At 56.3% G+C, this 14,521-nt stretch overlaps 1 protein-coding gene across 1 annotated transcript in view; it reads right to left on the bottom strand.

Moving 5' to 3' along the window:
* Positions 1-12,717, bottom strand: part of LOC119102503 (four and a half LIM domains protein 2) — a 35,804-nt gene extending 23,087 nt beyond the window's left edge. The window contains exons 1-2 of the mRNA XM_037225878.1: positions 12,463-12,717; positions 5,725-5,914 (exon numbers count right to left, since the gene is read on the bottom strand). Coding sequence (XP_037081773.1) covers positions 5,725-5,914; positions 12,463-12,650 — 378 coding nt within the window. The 5' untranslated portion in view covers positions 12,651-12,717. The remainder of the gene's footprint in view (positions 1-5,724; positions 5,915-12,462) is intronic.
* Between the last annotated feature and the right edge of the window lie 1,804 nt (positions 12,718-14,521).

The raw sequence follows: 14,521 nt of genomic DNA, 5'->3' as shown, positions 1-14,521 counted from the left end.
GCAGCAGAAACATTCAGTTCCATGCTCCTCACAACAAAAAACTTCAGCAGAGCAGTTATCACTGCTTAAAATGTAAAGGCAAAGATGCAAAGTCTCTCTGCATAGCTTAGCAGCCCCGAGCACCGTGAGGCATCAACGTAACATTCCAACACTGTGGGAAACAGTCCAAGACAAAGCACATCACTAGCGTCTTAACCAATAGCAAACGCAATGAAAGGCTACATTTTATTTCGTAGGCGATTCTGAGTATGTGTATAAAATATCCATTTTCAGTCATAAGCTGAGAAGCGTGATATTTAGGCAAAGTTTTAGGACGAACGCAGGTGATCAGGCAGGAACGGCACCACGGACTTTGATTAGGGAGGCAGCGGCTGAGTTTTCCAGCTTTTTGGAAGACAGTTCGAGCATATCACAATGATTGATCACATATAAATGATGCTAACATTTTTAGTTACCTTATGAAGCGGCCATTTTTATTGAACAGACATAAAAACATGAACCTAGCAGAGCTTTTAAAGGTGATTCGAAACGTGATTGGTTGCCGAGAGGTCAGGCGTTCGATAACTATGGGCAGAGCCTGCTCTGAAATCAGCTGCGTGCGCCTTCATGCGCTCAATAAGGATATACTTTGGCGGCCTTAGTTTGTTTTCAAGTAGCGACCTAGATATTCGATCGGTCTTATCCACACCGGTGGCGTTTGTTTAAGAGGGACGAGTCCATTGTTGTGCCGGGTCATCTTCTGCTTGGCGTAAGTCACTCGAAACTAAATAAATTATAAACGATACAAATTATTGCATTACAAATAGTGCCAACACGACCTTTTCTGTCACTCTGAGACCTCAGGATTACCAAAAAATAGTCTCGCAGCACGGTTCGTGCCAGCCCCGCAAACGTCCACCAAAACGCTACGTGAAGCCGACTCCTGTTCCAGAACAGAGCCTCTCGATGCGTATGGAGGGTGGCTCACAATTCAGACCAAGGCGCTCCTGATGCATAAATTGGCCTCCCTAGCCAGACACAAAACAAAATCTCTGATCCAGGTCTGGGACTACCTGATTCAAAACAGGAACTCTTGATTCAGAAGAGCTTCTTGGCAAGGAGGTGATCTCCTACAGGCTTCCAGATGACGGCCCCACCTCAGTTATGAAGACCTCGTCGATCTGAATTTTGCAGCATGCGTGTGACTAAAATGCTTTGAAGTAGGTAAAAAGGGCTTCCAAAAAGTTGGCTGATGGGTCGTAAAACATGCTGATATACCCTATCCCTCCCAGGGTACAAGTGCGCTGTGACAACGGTCGTGACGGGCCAAGCAAAAGATGCCAGTGACATCGCAATTATATGTGTAAGATGTTGTGCCTTTAGGCTTTTAGGGCTCTGCAGGGCTTCTGCTTCTATCTGTTCTCTTGCATTAGCAGGTTGCTTACATCCTTGGGAACGGGGCACATTTAGAAATCAGTGTTGCAATAAGTCAATGTTGTCCACTGTTTGCAACAACAAAAAAACAACAACAGAAGGTAGGGTCAGTGAAATATCTAATGTCAAGGATATAAGAACTGCACTAGTTGAGTGTTAATGCAAATTCGTCGACATCCCTTCATTAAACGTAAGCTAGCGTATCAATCCCTCAATGAAATGAATCTTTTTCCCGTCGTTTCATCTCCAGTTTTGGTGCAAGTATGCAAGCTATTATTTTTTCTATATTTTATCCACGTGGTGACTGCTGCTACGCCTTACGACTTTTCAGAAACATTTCTCGACATCCAGCTGAAAAAGGCTCCAGAACACAACACTGGCTTCCGCCCCTGGTCGGAGCCGCGTCGTAGTCCGACGTGCCAAACATTGACCAACGCTGGACGGGGCAATCCCAAACATCGCCGCGATGCGAGAAACGGCCAATGAGTGACGTCATTGATCCCAACAAGCAATGGCAAATCGAGTAACGGCCAGTCAGCGACGCCATCGAGCCCAAAGAGCAACGGCTAGTCGAGCAACGGTCAAACAGTGACGTCATCGAGCACAGCGAGCAACGGCTAATCGAGTAACGGCCAATCAGCGACGCCATCTCATCGCGCTTCAGCGCCGTTGTCCACACCTGTCACTTATCGTCTCGCCCACTGCTTACCGTCCTTGGGGTATTCTTGTGAACGAATGCCACGCTACATACTCGAGCAAACGAACGAGCAACCATGCTTGAGAGAGCCTTTGGTCAGCAACGATTGCATGTTATATCAGATATCTAATCCGTCACCAGAACACCCTTGAGCCCGTTGGTCGACGAATCTTCAAGATGGCGCTGATTGCGACAAACGTTAAGCGCAGCACACTTGTATCTGACATAAAATGAGCCACTCACATTTATCATCAGGGAGAACAATCCCTTACGCCGTTGTCAGTGATCTTGTTCAATCAATTAGGGCATTGCTTCCAGCCAGCCATCTATCCTAGCGCCCCAGAAGTGACATAAGCCCAGAAAAAACGCCGATTGCTGGTACGTTGCAACGCGAATTTCATCGCCCTGCTGTTGGGGTCGCGGTCAGCCTCACAGTAAAGCCAAACCATATCGGGAGCCTTCAGCACAGTACCCTGCAGTTATGACCTACGTTTCCTCAGACTTGTAAACGTGAAAAGTTTATTACACGCAAGATGTTGCGTGGTGACTGGGTGCACCCTTCAAGAACGAATATGCTACCAGTTTAATATGCTATCAGTTTGACATATGCCAAGACAGTTGCTAACTAGCTACTGATGTGCATCGTGTTCAACACAACGCACACAAATGTACTGACCGCTGCCAGCTGCTGATGCGCAGCGTGCTTTAAACGTAGCCAATTAAACCACGACATTTCAAATGTCCTTGAATAGCACTCTAGCAGTCTACTGCCATGTCACGCAGGCTCTTACGGGGCCTTATCAAAACACAGCTCAGGCTGCCGAGCGCCGTCCTTCCGGCTCGAAGTGCTGACACTTCCGCTTTGACTGAGACCTGTACTGACTGCATCAGCGCGGGCTCCTCGACCCTGTCTGGGTCTGTACGGGCGCAAAGGCGTCGCTGCTATCAGCGCAAGCGAACATCGCCGCCTCTCCGAGCCGTCTGAGCAGGCGAACCAATCAGCGCCGTCCGGTGTCGGACGGCGGCGGCCCGGGTCGGCGGCGTTGCCGCACACGCGCCACTAATGGCGTACAGACGAAAGCAATTTGGCCCGTACAAAGCCGACGCGGTTGGCACAATCCCCCGAGGGCCCCCGGGAGGCCCGGTTCCGCTGACCTTATCTCGCCGGCTCCTCGGTCGGCGGCGCTCCAAAGAGCCGCGTCGGCGGCAGGAGGCGGCCCGCCCGTTCCCCTGCGGATCGCCGGCGGGGGTCCTGACGGCGGCCCGCGCCGGCCGTCCTCATGGGGGGTCCGCGGCGGGAGATCGCGTCCAAGCGCGGCAGCTTCGCCGTCACGCCCCTCACAGTCAGTGATTGGTGCAAACTCGTGCGCGCACCAGGTCTTCGTGCCATGACGTAAAAGAGCCATGGCTAGGATCCTAGGCTCCTTTCGAGACATGCAATCCATGTAAAGATTCTTAACAGGTAAGGTGCCGGCAAATTTAACACGCTGAGGCACTACGATACCAAAGCTGAGGCACTCCGATACCAAGGCTGGGGCATTCCGGTACCAAAGCTGAGACACGACGATACCAAAGCTGAGGCACTCCGATACCAAGGCTGCGGCATTCCGATACCAAAGCTGAGGCACTCCGATACCAAAGCTGAGGCACAGTGATATCAGAGCTGAGGCACCCCGGTACCAAAGCTGAGGTACGGCGATACCAAAGCTAAGGCACGGTGATACGAGAGCACACAGTACCCGGGTACCCGGGGCGCCATGACAAAGCCTCGTGTCCGGCCCTTCCGCGGGTAAAGCGCCCCCCCCCCCCCCCCCCGAGACGTCGCCTCCCCCCTCCCCTTGGCGTGCTGGGCAGGCCAGTGCTAAGCACGGCAGTGGTGGTAGGCCGGCACCCAGCGGACGGTAACGGCAGACCTGTACTCAGGGAACGGTATCAGGCAGGCCAGTACTCAGAAGGATGTTATCGGCCAGGCCAGTGCTCAGGAGGACGGTACCGGCCAGGCCGGTAGTCAGAGGCACCGTATCGAGCAGGACAGTAGTGGGAAGGACTGTGTCAGGCAGGCCAGCAGTACTCGGAGGCACGGTATCGGGCAAGGAAGTACTGGAAGGCACGACATCGTGCGGGGCAGTACCGGAAGGCACGGTGTCAGATAGGGCAGTACTGGAAGGCACGGTGTCGGGCAGAGCATTAATGGAAGGCACGGTATCGGGCAGGGCATTACTGGAAATCTCGGTATCGGCCAGCCCGGTACTCAGAGACATTGTATTGGGCTGGATAGCACTGGGAAGGACTGTGTCAGGCAGGTCAGCAGTACTCAGAGGTGTGGTATCGGGCAGAGAACTACTGGAAGGCACGACATCGTGCGGGGCAGTACTGGAAGGCACCGTGTCAGGCAGGGCAGTGCCAAACTCAGCAGAACCATATCGGCAGTGTCAGGCTCAGCAGTACCATATCGGCAGTGTCAGGCTCAGCAGTACCATATCGGCAGTGCCAGGCTCAGCAGTACCATATCGGCAGTGCCAGGCTCAGCAGAACCATATCGGCAGTGTCAGGCTCAGCAGTACCATATCGGCAGTGCCAGGCTCAGCAGTACCATATCGGCAGTGCCAGGCTCAGCAGTACCATATCGGCAGTGCCAGGCTCAGCAGTACCATATCGGCAGTGTCAGGCTCAGCAGTACCATATCGGCAGTGCCAGGCTCAGCAGTGCCGCGCCGACAATGCCAGGCTCAGCAGTACCGCGCCGGCAGTGCCCCACGGAGCGGCGCCAGCCCGTAGTCCAAACGGGCGGCTCCCCTTTCACCCGCGGCGCCGGTCGAAAATAGGCTTTGATTTTGGACGGTGTTCAGGGAACCAACGCTGGAATGCCTCGGGTAAAAACGGCTGCCGTCGGCTCTGCCGATAGGCCGACGGGGACCCGGCTGCGGGCGCACCAGCCGGCGGCCGACGTCCCTGAGCTTATGGGGGCCAGTGACGCTGCCCCGGCGCCGTCAGCGGGACGCCACCGGGCTGTGAGAGCCCCGCCCGCGCCGCGCACCGACCACGCGTGCTGTGTCACGTGCCTGGACGCGCTGTTCCAGGGGCGACGGTGTCAGCTGGCGGCCACATCAGCTGGATGGAACGCAAAAGAAGGGTCCGTATTCTCCACTAGAAATCTTTGCGTACAATGTTGAGACTCTTGATTGATTTCAGAAAAACCTGGTGCCAATAACAGCTGAGAATATGGCAACCTCACGTGAATGTTTTTTCCCATCCAAAAGGAGATAACACTCGGACGGAGTAACGATGTAGGCATCCAAATTTGAATGAGAAGCTCGGTCCCCCAGTTGTGTGCATCTGGGTATAACAGGTATGTACACACCTGTCTAGTGGACCGACAAAATCTATATCGGATCGAAGAATGCTGAAGGAGGAGTGCTCTGTGTGCACTAAAAGGGCAATCAGTCAAACCGACGATCTGTAACAACTATCGTTTGGGACTCAATGGCGAACTGATTGCTTAGTAGATGCCTCTCCCCGACCCGGCGTCGTCGCCGCTGCGGCCTGTCGGCGCGGCGTACATCGCACCCTCACCTTGGAGTCGATGCCGATGAGCCGACTCCATCGCACCCTCACCTTGGAGTCGATGCCGATGAGCCGATTGCACTCGTCGCAGGTGTTGGCGAACACGTTTTCGTAGCACTTGATGCAGTACGGGTGGTCGTCGCGCAGCACGTACCGCTGGCCGGTCAGCGACTCGTCGCACTGCCAGCAGCTGAAGTGGCCGCTGTGCCAGTCCTTGTTCATCGCCTTGGTGTACTCGCCGCTGAAAATCAACTGCAACAGAAGGCGCCGCGCTGTCAGAGCGCGGTGGAAGCGAGAGGGCGGAGAGTGGGGGAGGAGCGATGGGTACATCCACTCCGGGGAGCTACATACAAGATCAGGCAGCAGCATGTGCAACTCAGCAACGGAGGCTGAAGGGGAGCCGGTAGGGGCGAAGTCATCGCCGGACCCCAGGGATGTTGAGGAGCACGAGCAGAACACACTCTGCTCTGTCAGTTCCGGCAGAGAAGTTTCTAAGACCGTGCCACATGGCGTTGTGTTACACGTGTCACCCCGATCAGCACTCAGCAGTGATGCCCTCCAGCACCCATGCGATGGCCGAATCAACGAATGGAGAGATGCCACACACCTGAGTCGTGAACCACCGCTCGGAGGCACCCCTGACATCCCCTCAGGGCATCATGTGTACGCGGGCGTCGCCAGAGGTTTCAAAACTTGGTGGGACGTGATTGCCGGCTGTTACGCCATACATCGATCACCGGTCATGATTAATGCTAGGGGATCTCGAGGCATAAGCGAAGGCCACTGGGGTCAGCACATCGCTTGGCACTCCAGTAACCTACGTGGAGCGATGAAAAACGTGAGCCAAAAAGAAGAATGTTCATGAACCTGGCACCCTTGCAACTTTATAAAAGACTTAGCCATTGTTTTGGCATACTTGATCCACTTGGCGGAGTCAAACCCGTCAGCAGTGAAAGCCCAAACCGGCACGTTATACGGTCTGTTATCTAGACAACACTGCTACTTTGTTTCGGGTGTATGTGTTTGTATTAAAAGCGCGTGATCACGTGTAGTGCTGAGGGTGTCCCGACGGGACGCTGGCCTGTAGCGACAATCAACTCAAGGAAATACGCAGGTCTGAATAATGATGAAGCCTTTTTCTTAATATGCCAGATTACGCAGCAACTGCACTGTTGTGAGCTGGGACCCTATTGTGCATCGCTGAGCCAAGTATACGAACGAGGAACTGGGATAAACCTTACAGTACATGTTTTCATGCTTGACTTCCAGTGGTATAGGCGCTTTACAACACGCTTGATTCGCTGCTAAAGAATGCCCATTGCATGAATGCAGGACATCCATCGTTACACGAAACATGCAGTCAAATGCTCCGCGCACGCACACGTACAACTATCAGAAACGTAGACGTGCTGTTCAACCAATGATCACGTGATCAAAAGCTAAGCAAGTATGCGCCAGCATTCAGCGGTGGAATCGGAGAGAGCTAGATGGGGTCTGACCGGCCCGGACAGTGGCACCCACACCACCGGGATCAGTGGGGCTCACTCACCCCAGCCACCGCGCATAACGCACACACACATACAACATGGGCTGCAATGCCTTGTGGCCGTGGTTTATTACATCAGGGGACTGCGAACCCAGCCTATGGATGTGCGAGATATGTAGCTACAACTTCATTTAGACACGCAACTATGCTTTCGGATTAGTTTGATCCATAACAATTTTTAGACGACGAAAATATGTTTTAAATAAGTAATATGAATTAATTTAATATTCCATTTATTTTATTTCAATTTATTATATTTCAAATGATTTTAGTTCCATTCCTTTTATTTAATTTTATCCATTATTTCATACAACCATTTATCATTGACTTACTTATATCGATTTATAAACGAAAACATTATATCTTACTGCATGGAACTATAATGCTCTTGCGTGGACCACTAATATATACCAGACGGAAAATGGCTGAACACGCAAGTAATTTGGCCAGCAGTGACGTAGTCTGCCGTGAATGGATGAGCCAATGACCAACCTAACTAGAAAACGAACATCTTGACCGGGCCATATGAGCTTAAGCCAATCTGGTACAACATAACAAGAGCTTCAGCAGTCATCAATGCGAAGTGGCAGCTGGCGCAATGGCGTTTGGATAAGAAAAAGCCCGGATGAGATGGAAGACCTAACATTTTTGACACCGATTCACCACGTACCCGAGTCTTATATGTCTTGGCCATATTATATTAAACTCAATACAATTCGATAGTCGCTCATTGACTTCAACCCATGCGGCTCTCACGCACCATCAGTGAACCAGCCACCACGCAGAGGAGGTGCGAGGTACACCGGCGACCGTCGCGGAGATCTGCCGCGGCACCGGAGGCCGTGCTCGATGACGGGACGGCTCAATACCGGCGCGTGTCTGCACCCAGCATCTGATGGCTTACATAACGCCACCTACGACGAAGACGCGCTCTTCTTACGCCCTTGGCACCGCACGTGCCGACCTGGAGGCTGTCGTGCGGCTGCTAAGCGGCTGGGCAGCGCGACGAGCGAGCATCCGAGGACGCGACCGCCCGGCACACACGGCGATTGCACGCCAGCTGGACGCGCCACAGCCAGTAACGCGTGACGCAACGGCGCTCCTTCGCGACGGTCGCGCCGAGGCAGTAAGATGGGGCAGCTGACGGTCCAGCGAGGGCCTACGTTACCCCAGAAACAGAAGCGCACGCAGGGAGCGGTCGATGCCCGCACACTGCGTGCTGACACGGAGGTGCGCGAGATGCACTGAAGCGGTCGCGACGGCGAGTTAGAAGAAACAGAAGCGCACGCAGGGAGCGGTCGATGCCCGCACACGGCGTGCTGACACGGAGGTGCGCGAGATGCGCTGAAGCGGTCGCGACCGCGATCCGGCGTCGCTCGCCACGCGAGATGAGTGTGCTCGGCGGTTGCACCGGGTGGTCCAGCCTCACAACACTGGTGAGATGTCTCGCCATCTCCCGGATGGCCATTTTATACGTATGCCTAATTGTTCCAGCTTGATTGACAACAGCCTCAAAAAGGAGTCCTTTCTCAGAGAGGGATGCTGCAACGATGTGACATTTCAAATGTGGCAAAACAGACCAGCGTGCGTAAGGCTCTACAGCTGTTGAAGCCCACGACGGACGCATGCGGTCGAAGGGACCAGCTGGATCCCACGGGCAGTGAGAGCAGTGTGGAATTTGAGACGCACGTGCTTCCACAAAAAAACCCTTCGTACAAGACCAGCAAAAGCTACTCAGCAGCAAAGACAAGCATGAGTCAGACGCAGGTGAGACATGTGTATACAATTTGCGACATAATAAACGTATTAATCATCAGGTCATAAGGTCATCAGGTCATAAGCAGCGCACCATACTACCTAAGTTGATCATTTGTGCACGCTAATGATCTGGTGTCAGATCCGTGATGACACATTCGCAATAGGATTCCTAATTCAATTCTCAGCTCTATATGATTACGCCAGTGATAATATGACATTACTGAATGGTATCATTATTACATTTCCATTCATTTACATTAATTCCCTGATGTATAACCGCGAAAAGTCTGCTCCCGTGACGCCGCCCCGACATCGGGACGAAATGACGTTCTCCAGACGGAGCTAGCACGCCAACACAAGTCGAAATCGTCCAGAACCAAACAGTATTCAACCTGGGTGGCCAATCTGGGCTGGCAGCCCGCGCCGGCTCGGCATCAGGTCGGCGGTGACAAGTGCGGCGCAGTGACGAGCCTGTCACTGACGCCCGGCGTGACGCAGTGACGAGTCTGTCAGTGACGACCGGCGTGACGCAGTTACGAGCCTGTCAGTGACGCCCGGCGTGACGCAGTGACGAGTCTGTCAGTAACGACCGGCGTGACGCAGTGACGAAGCCGTCAGTGACGCCTGGCGTGACGCAGTTACAAAGCCGTCAGTGACACCCGGCGCGACGCAGTGACGAGCCTGTCAGTGACGCCCGGCGTGACACAGTGACGAGCCTGTCAGTGACACCCGGCGTGGCGCAGTGACTGGCTACAAACGGTGGCGAACGGTGGCGCCCTTCCAGACTGCGCCGCCTCTCTCCATTTGATCCCTCCGCCCCGCTGAACGGCACGAACGGTGTCGACACGGCAGAACCAATCCCGCATTGCACTTTTTGAAACTAGACCAGAAGGTAAACTGCATGGGTCTAGTAGGATCAGTGAGAACCGACCTAAAAACGCAATACGCTGTCCCGCTTCAGACGGCAGCACAAACGAGAAAGAAAATCGGCCCCAGCAACAACAAACGTTTAAGGATTTGGGAATCGCTTCGGCCCCTAGTTATCACGAAAAAATCTGGTCGGTTCGAGCTCAAATTGACCCTAGCGGTATCTGTGTGCACTAAAGCCTCAATCTTCATCATCGTAAAAAGGCATGGAGCCGTTGCATGCTTGTGACATGCATCTCGCGCGACATACCGAATACGAGCGTTGGCAACGACCGTCCGTCCCTATGCCATCCGCCATATCCAGGTCCGGCTTGTCTGAGACGGGGCTGCACTGATATCCCAGTTTACCGTCATCCAAGAGCCTAGCGTCTGGTGATGGTGCAACCATATCCAGACAATGACACTCGGGATATCTAGAAGAGCTCCAGAAGCCCACTGTGACAACATGCCGTAGGCACAGGGTCGCACCGCCGCGATAAACGGTGCCGGTGACGACTTTTGCCAGTGAGGTGGGGTGAAGCATCGTTTCTTTCGTCAAGCACGTTTTTCTGTTTGCCCAGCGCGCTTGTATTGATGCTGTCGAAAGGGTCACGCCACCTGTTCCAACACTCGTGCTCGCTGTTTTGACGTGAAGCGTCCCGGCTGGACGCGCCAGATATGCCTACATCACGGCTAGATGCGCCAAATCTACGTCCAGAGCGACCGGGGCTCGGGGCGCACGGGACCGGCGTGACCCACGAAACCACCCTCACACGGTGTATTGGAAGGACGCACTGCGCTCAAAGGACCCGCGTGGTCTCTGCCACTGCGGAGCATTAGCATCTACAGTTTCCTCCACAGCGCGCTGCCACCTCAGACCGTTTATGTACATCACGCTGCGGACCTTCAGGGTCCATGCGTCGCTGCGCTAGCGCAAAGCGGACGCAGGAAGCACACGAGAGGATGCTCCAGCGATTGTCGGTGTGACAGCGAGGAGAAGCGCAGACTCTCGAGGCACAGCCGATGCTGAACAACGGGTCACCGAATACGGGTAGACATCGTAATCTGGACCAATTTTGCCGATTCCAGTTAAGCAGGGGTGCGGTGTCGTCACTGGAAGCCGCCAGAGGGGCCTAAACCAGCATATTGAAAGCAGCGCTGGAGGCATTTGCCCACATTTTGACGCGCGCACGCCTTGCGTCACACCGAGCCCGAACCTGAACCCGAACATTGAACCCGAACCACCTGATGATGATTTTTGGACTCTTCGGGCACGTCGACTGCAGCGGTCATTTTCCGCGCCGCAGCCCAATCGCCTGCCATTACGGCCAGGCGTACCCTGCGCTGTAGGGTTTTCATGAGCTCCACAGCCGCACAGGCGGCGCGCGAAGCTGGCCGCCTAGTCCAGACGTGCCGCCCGGCGCGCTCCAGGCATGTGTGAATCACAGTCTCCCCTCGACGGTGGGTGACGTCACATTGTTTCATCAGCGTCTCGGCCGGCGCTGAACGCCCGTCTCAGCTGTAGCTGTCATGGTACCAACGGCGCTCGCCACCGGCAGCCACGCGGAACGACGCCGGCTCGAGACAAACGAGAATTCCTGGGTGCCGACAAATTCCTTCAGTCGGGGAGATTCCCTCGGTCGGCGCGATTCGGGGAGCGAGGAGAGCGACGGCCGCGCGTCGGTCTGGGGCACGAGATTCCAGAAACGAGAACAGGTTTGTTAAAGCCACGACCATCCAAATATTGATCTCCCGGTGTAGCAGGATTCGTGAACACACTTTTAAAAAAACAGGCATCTTTGGCGGGCCCTTTCTTCTGCCTTTTTTCTCAGCCGGGACGAAAAGTCACCGGTAAAGATATTGTGGCCTACCTGTCAACCATTTTTATCAAGCGCATAAGCGCCCGGCGGCGGGCTGCCGTGGGCCCCATTTGCTGGGCGTGCTGGCGGTCGGGACCAGCCAGTCGTTTGTTTACCAGCAGCGGCCGAGCCGCGCGCCGGTGGGTCTCGCCCGTACACAGACCGCCCTTGCGACACCCAGGCGGCCTAACTTGACAACAAGGCCTGACGTCCTGACCTGACGTCCTGACCTGACGACCTGGCCTGACGACCTGGCCTGACGTCCTGACTTGGCGTCCCGACCTGACGACCTGGCCTGACGTCCCGACCTGACAACCTGACCTGTCGTCCTGATCTGACATCCTACCAGCCATGAAGTCCTGACATGACGACGTAACCTGACAACCTGACCTGACACCGGTGTAACGACCTGAACTATCGTCCTGACCCGCAACCTCCGGCGCCGCGCACCAGCACATCACACAGCCCCGGACACCACGAACAGCAGGAGGACGCCGACGGCGCACCACTCACCAGAGCAGACGTCAGTAAGAGCGCCCCGGCCGCGGCCACGCCGTCGCCTCGGCGGCGTCACCCGGCCGGCTCCACGGCCGACTGACACCGTCATCCACATGGCCTTAGTGCCTTAGCCGAATCGATCGCGCCCCGCGGACGCCCCGCAGATTTGGTCGGCCGGCGGAGGGCGGCGTGGCCGGTGCCGGTCGGCCGGAGCGCTCTTACTTCGACGTGACGGTCTTGACGCCGTCGCCGCCCGAGCCATCCTGCTCGGTCGTCGTCGTCTCAGTCGTGGTGGTCTCTTCGCAGCCGCCGTCGCCAGCACGCTTGCGCGACTTCTTGGTCTTCTTGGTCTTCTTCTCGGTGACCACCTGGGTCTGGATCTCGCCCTCCCAGTCTTCCATGGTGGCCATCGACGACGGCTGCTGCGGCGGCTGCGACGCGGCTCGACGAGCACTCGGCAGTGAGCGTCGGGGCTGGTGGCGCCCGCCGCCGGCCCGCGCCCCGCGCGCCAGCGCACGCCGCAATAACGAAACGCATCGGCCGCCGCCTCGCCTGCCCCGGCCGCCACCGGCCGCGCGTTATTGCCGTCTGCTCCGCTCGCTTTGCAAGACGTCACGGATTGGTGCTGGAACAGGCCTCTTCTCTCCACCCATGTTAAAAATAACGTTACACTCGATTTGGAAACAGGTCTCCGTGCCAAACAACCGTTGTTAATTGCAGACGCGCGTGCCGCTGTTCCGGCGGGGACTGCAGCGCGGCTCGGCTGACAGCAGCGCACGGCGAAGATGGCTTCATTATTACGATCGTCTCTCGGGCCGCCTCACACCTGGGACGTTCGCTGATCCGGAACGGGCCGGCGGGCGTAGGAAACAGCGTCAATATCGCGAACGGCGATGCAGATGATCGCCTCGCAGCCTGCGTCCCATCACGACCGTTCTCGACCGACAACAGCCTTCCAATCAACGGCGCGTTGGCGGGGCCGCGCACATCGGTCAGAGCGACCACCTCGCTCAGGCACTGAACGGTGGAACGCGTCCCCCGCCCCTCTCCCATTCCCGGAGGCGCCCGTTCTGGCCAGGAGCCGGGCCGCCGCTGGACAGCGTCGACAGCCTGAACCAGGTCAGCTGGCGGGCCGCGGCCCGTCCTGGCCGGAAACTCGACAGGCGGCGCTCGGCCAAGGCCGGCCTCGGCTCCGGGACCGGGAGCCGGCCGGAGCGGGAGCCGGAGCGGCAGCCGGCGCGTCCGCCGCTCGTGCAGGCTGGTAAACAGCCGCGCCGCCGCCCGGTGTGGCGGCGAGGCGTCCGGCCAGAGCCCGGTCAGCCGGTCCGGCCGCCACCGCCGCCGCCGCGCCTCCCGGCATGCGGTGACGCGTCGTCGTGCAGCGCCCGCCGGCTGCGCCCGCCACACGCCTTATAAGGCTAAGCGCACCGGCGCGCTCTTCGTCAAAAGCGCGGGAGACGGCGGTGGCGGAGAGAGCCGCCGGCCGCCTCTGACTCAGCCGTCGGGTGACCCGGGGTCGCGCCGGTCGCGCGGGTCAATGGAGCGTGGGTGAAGGTCGCGGCCTCGCCGGAGGAGGCGATGTGGCGCCGTGGAGCTCCCTGATTGAGGCAATTTATGAGGTAATGTACGAGGCACGTTGCATAGCTTGCGCAAGTGCGCCTTCACGGTCCGTTGAAGCCGGTTGAGGACGACACCAGGCCCAGCTGTGGACTGCCGAATGGCGGCGGCCATGTAAATGATTCACAAACGGGTTCTTACTGGTTGCTATGACAACAGGTCGTGGCACCAGTTGTGTAATAACAAGTGCTCGAGCGCGGTCCACCAAGGTTACTGCACGTGAACTGACATCAGTTTTTGCCCGAACGATAGTGCGGATAGGAGGCTGATCGAGGTAAATAAAATACAAAGGATGCTGTAGTCGTAGGTGATGGGTCGTAGGTAGGTCGTAGTGGATAAAATGCTCATTAACTTTTATGTTTATGTTGCCATAAAACTTGATACAACACCCAAAATGGCCGCGTACTACACAAGAGCATCGAATCCAGAGTAAGCTTGGCACACGCGTGCTTCCCGTCTGCACTCTGATCTCACACGTCCTCGGGCCGACAGGTCTGAGCTGTGTCGTTCTGGCTTCCAGACAAGGTCAGACCAGTACCACACCTCTCTGTCCCCTGTCCCGCTCTCTTTCGAAAGACCGGGACCCAGCACGAGCCAGCGCCCTCGCCACGGACGCGGCCCGTGCCGCAGGCCGGCAGACGGGCTGGGCGGCGCGCGCCACCCG

Source organism: Pollicipes pollicipes, unplaced genomic scaffold (assembly GCF_011947565.3).
Source record: "Pollicipes pollicipes isolate AB1234 unplaced genomic scaffold, Ppol_2.1 Scaffold_5724;HRSCAF=6776_pilon_pilon_pilon, whole genome shotgun sequence".
NCBI lineage: Eukaryota > Metazoa > Arthropoda > Thecostraca > Pollicipedomorpha > Pollicipedidae > Pollicipes > Pollicipes pollicipes.
This window is presented reverse-complemented; position numbering and strand designations above follow the sequence as displayed.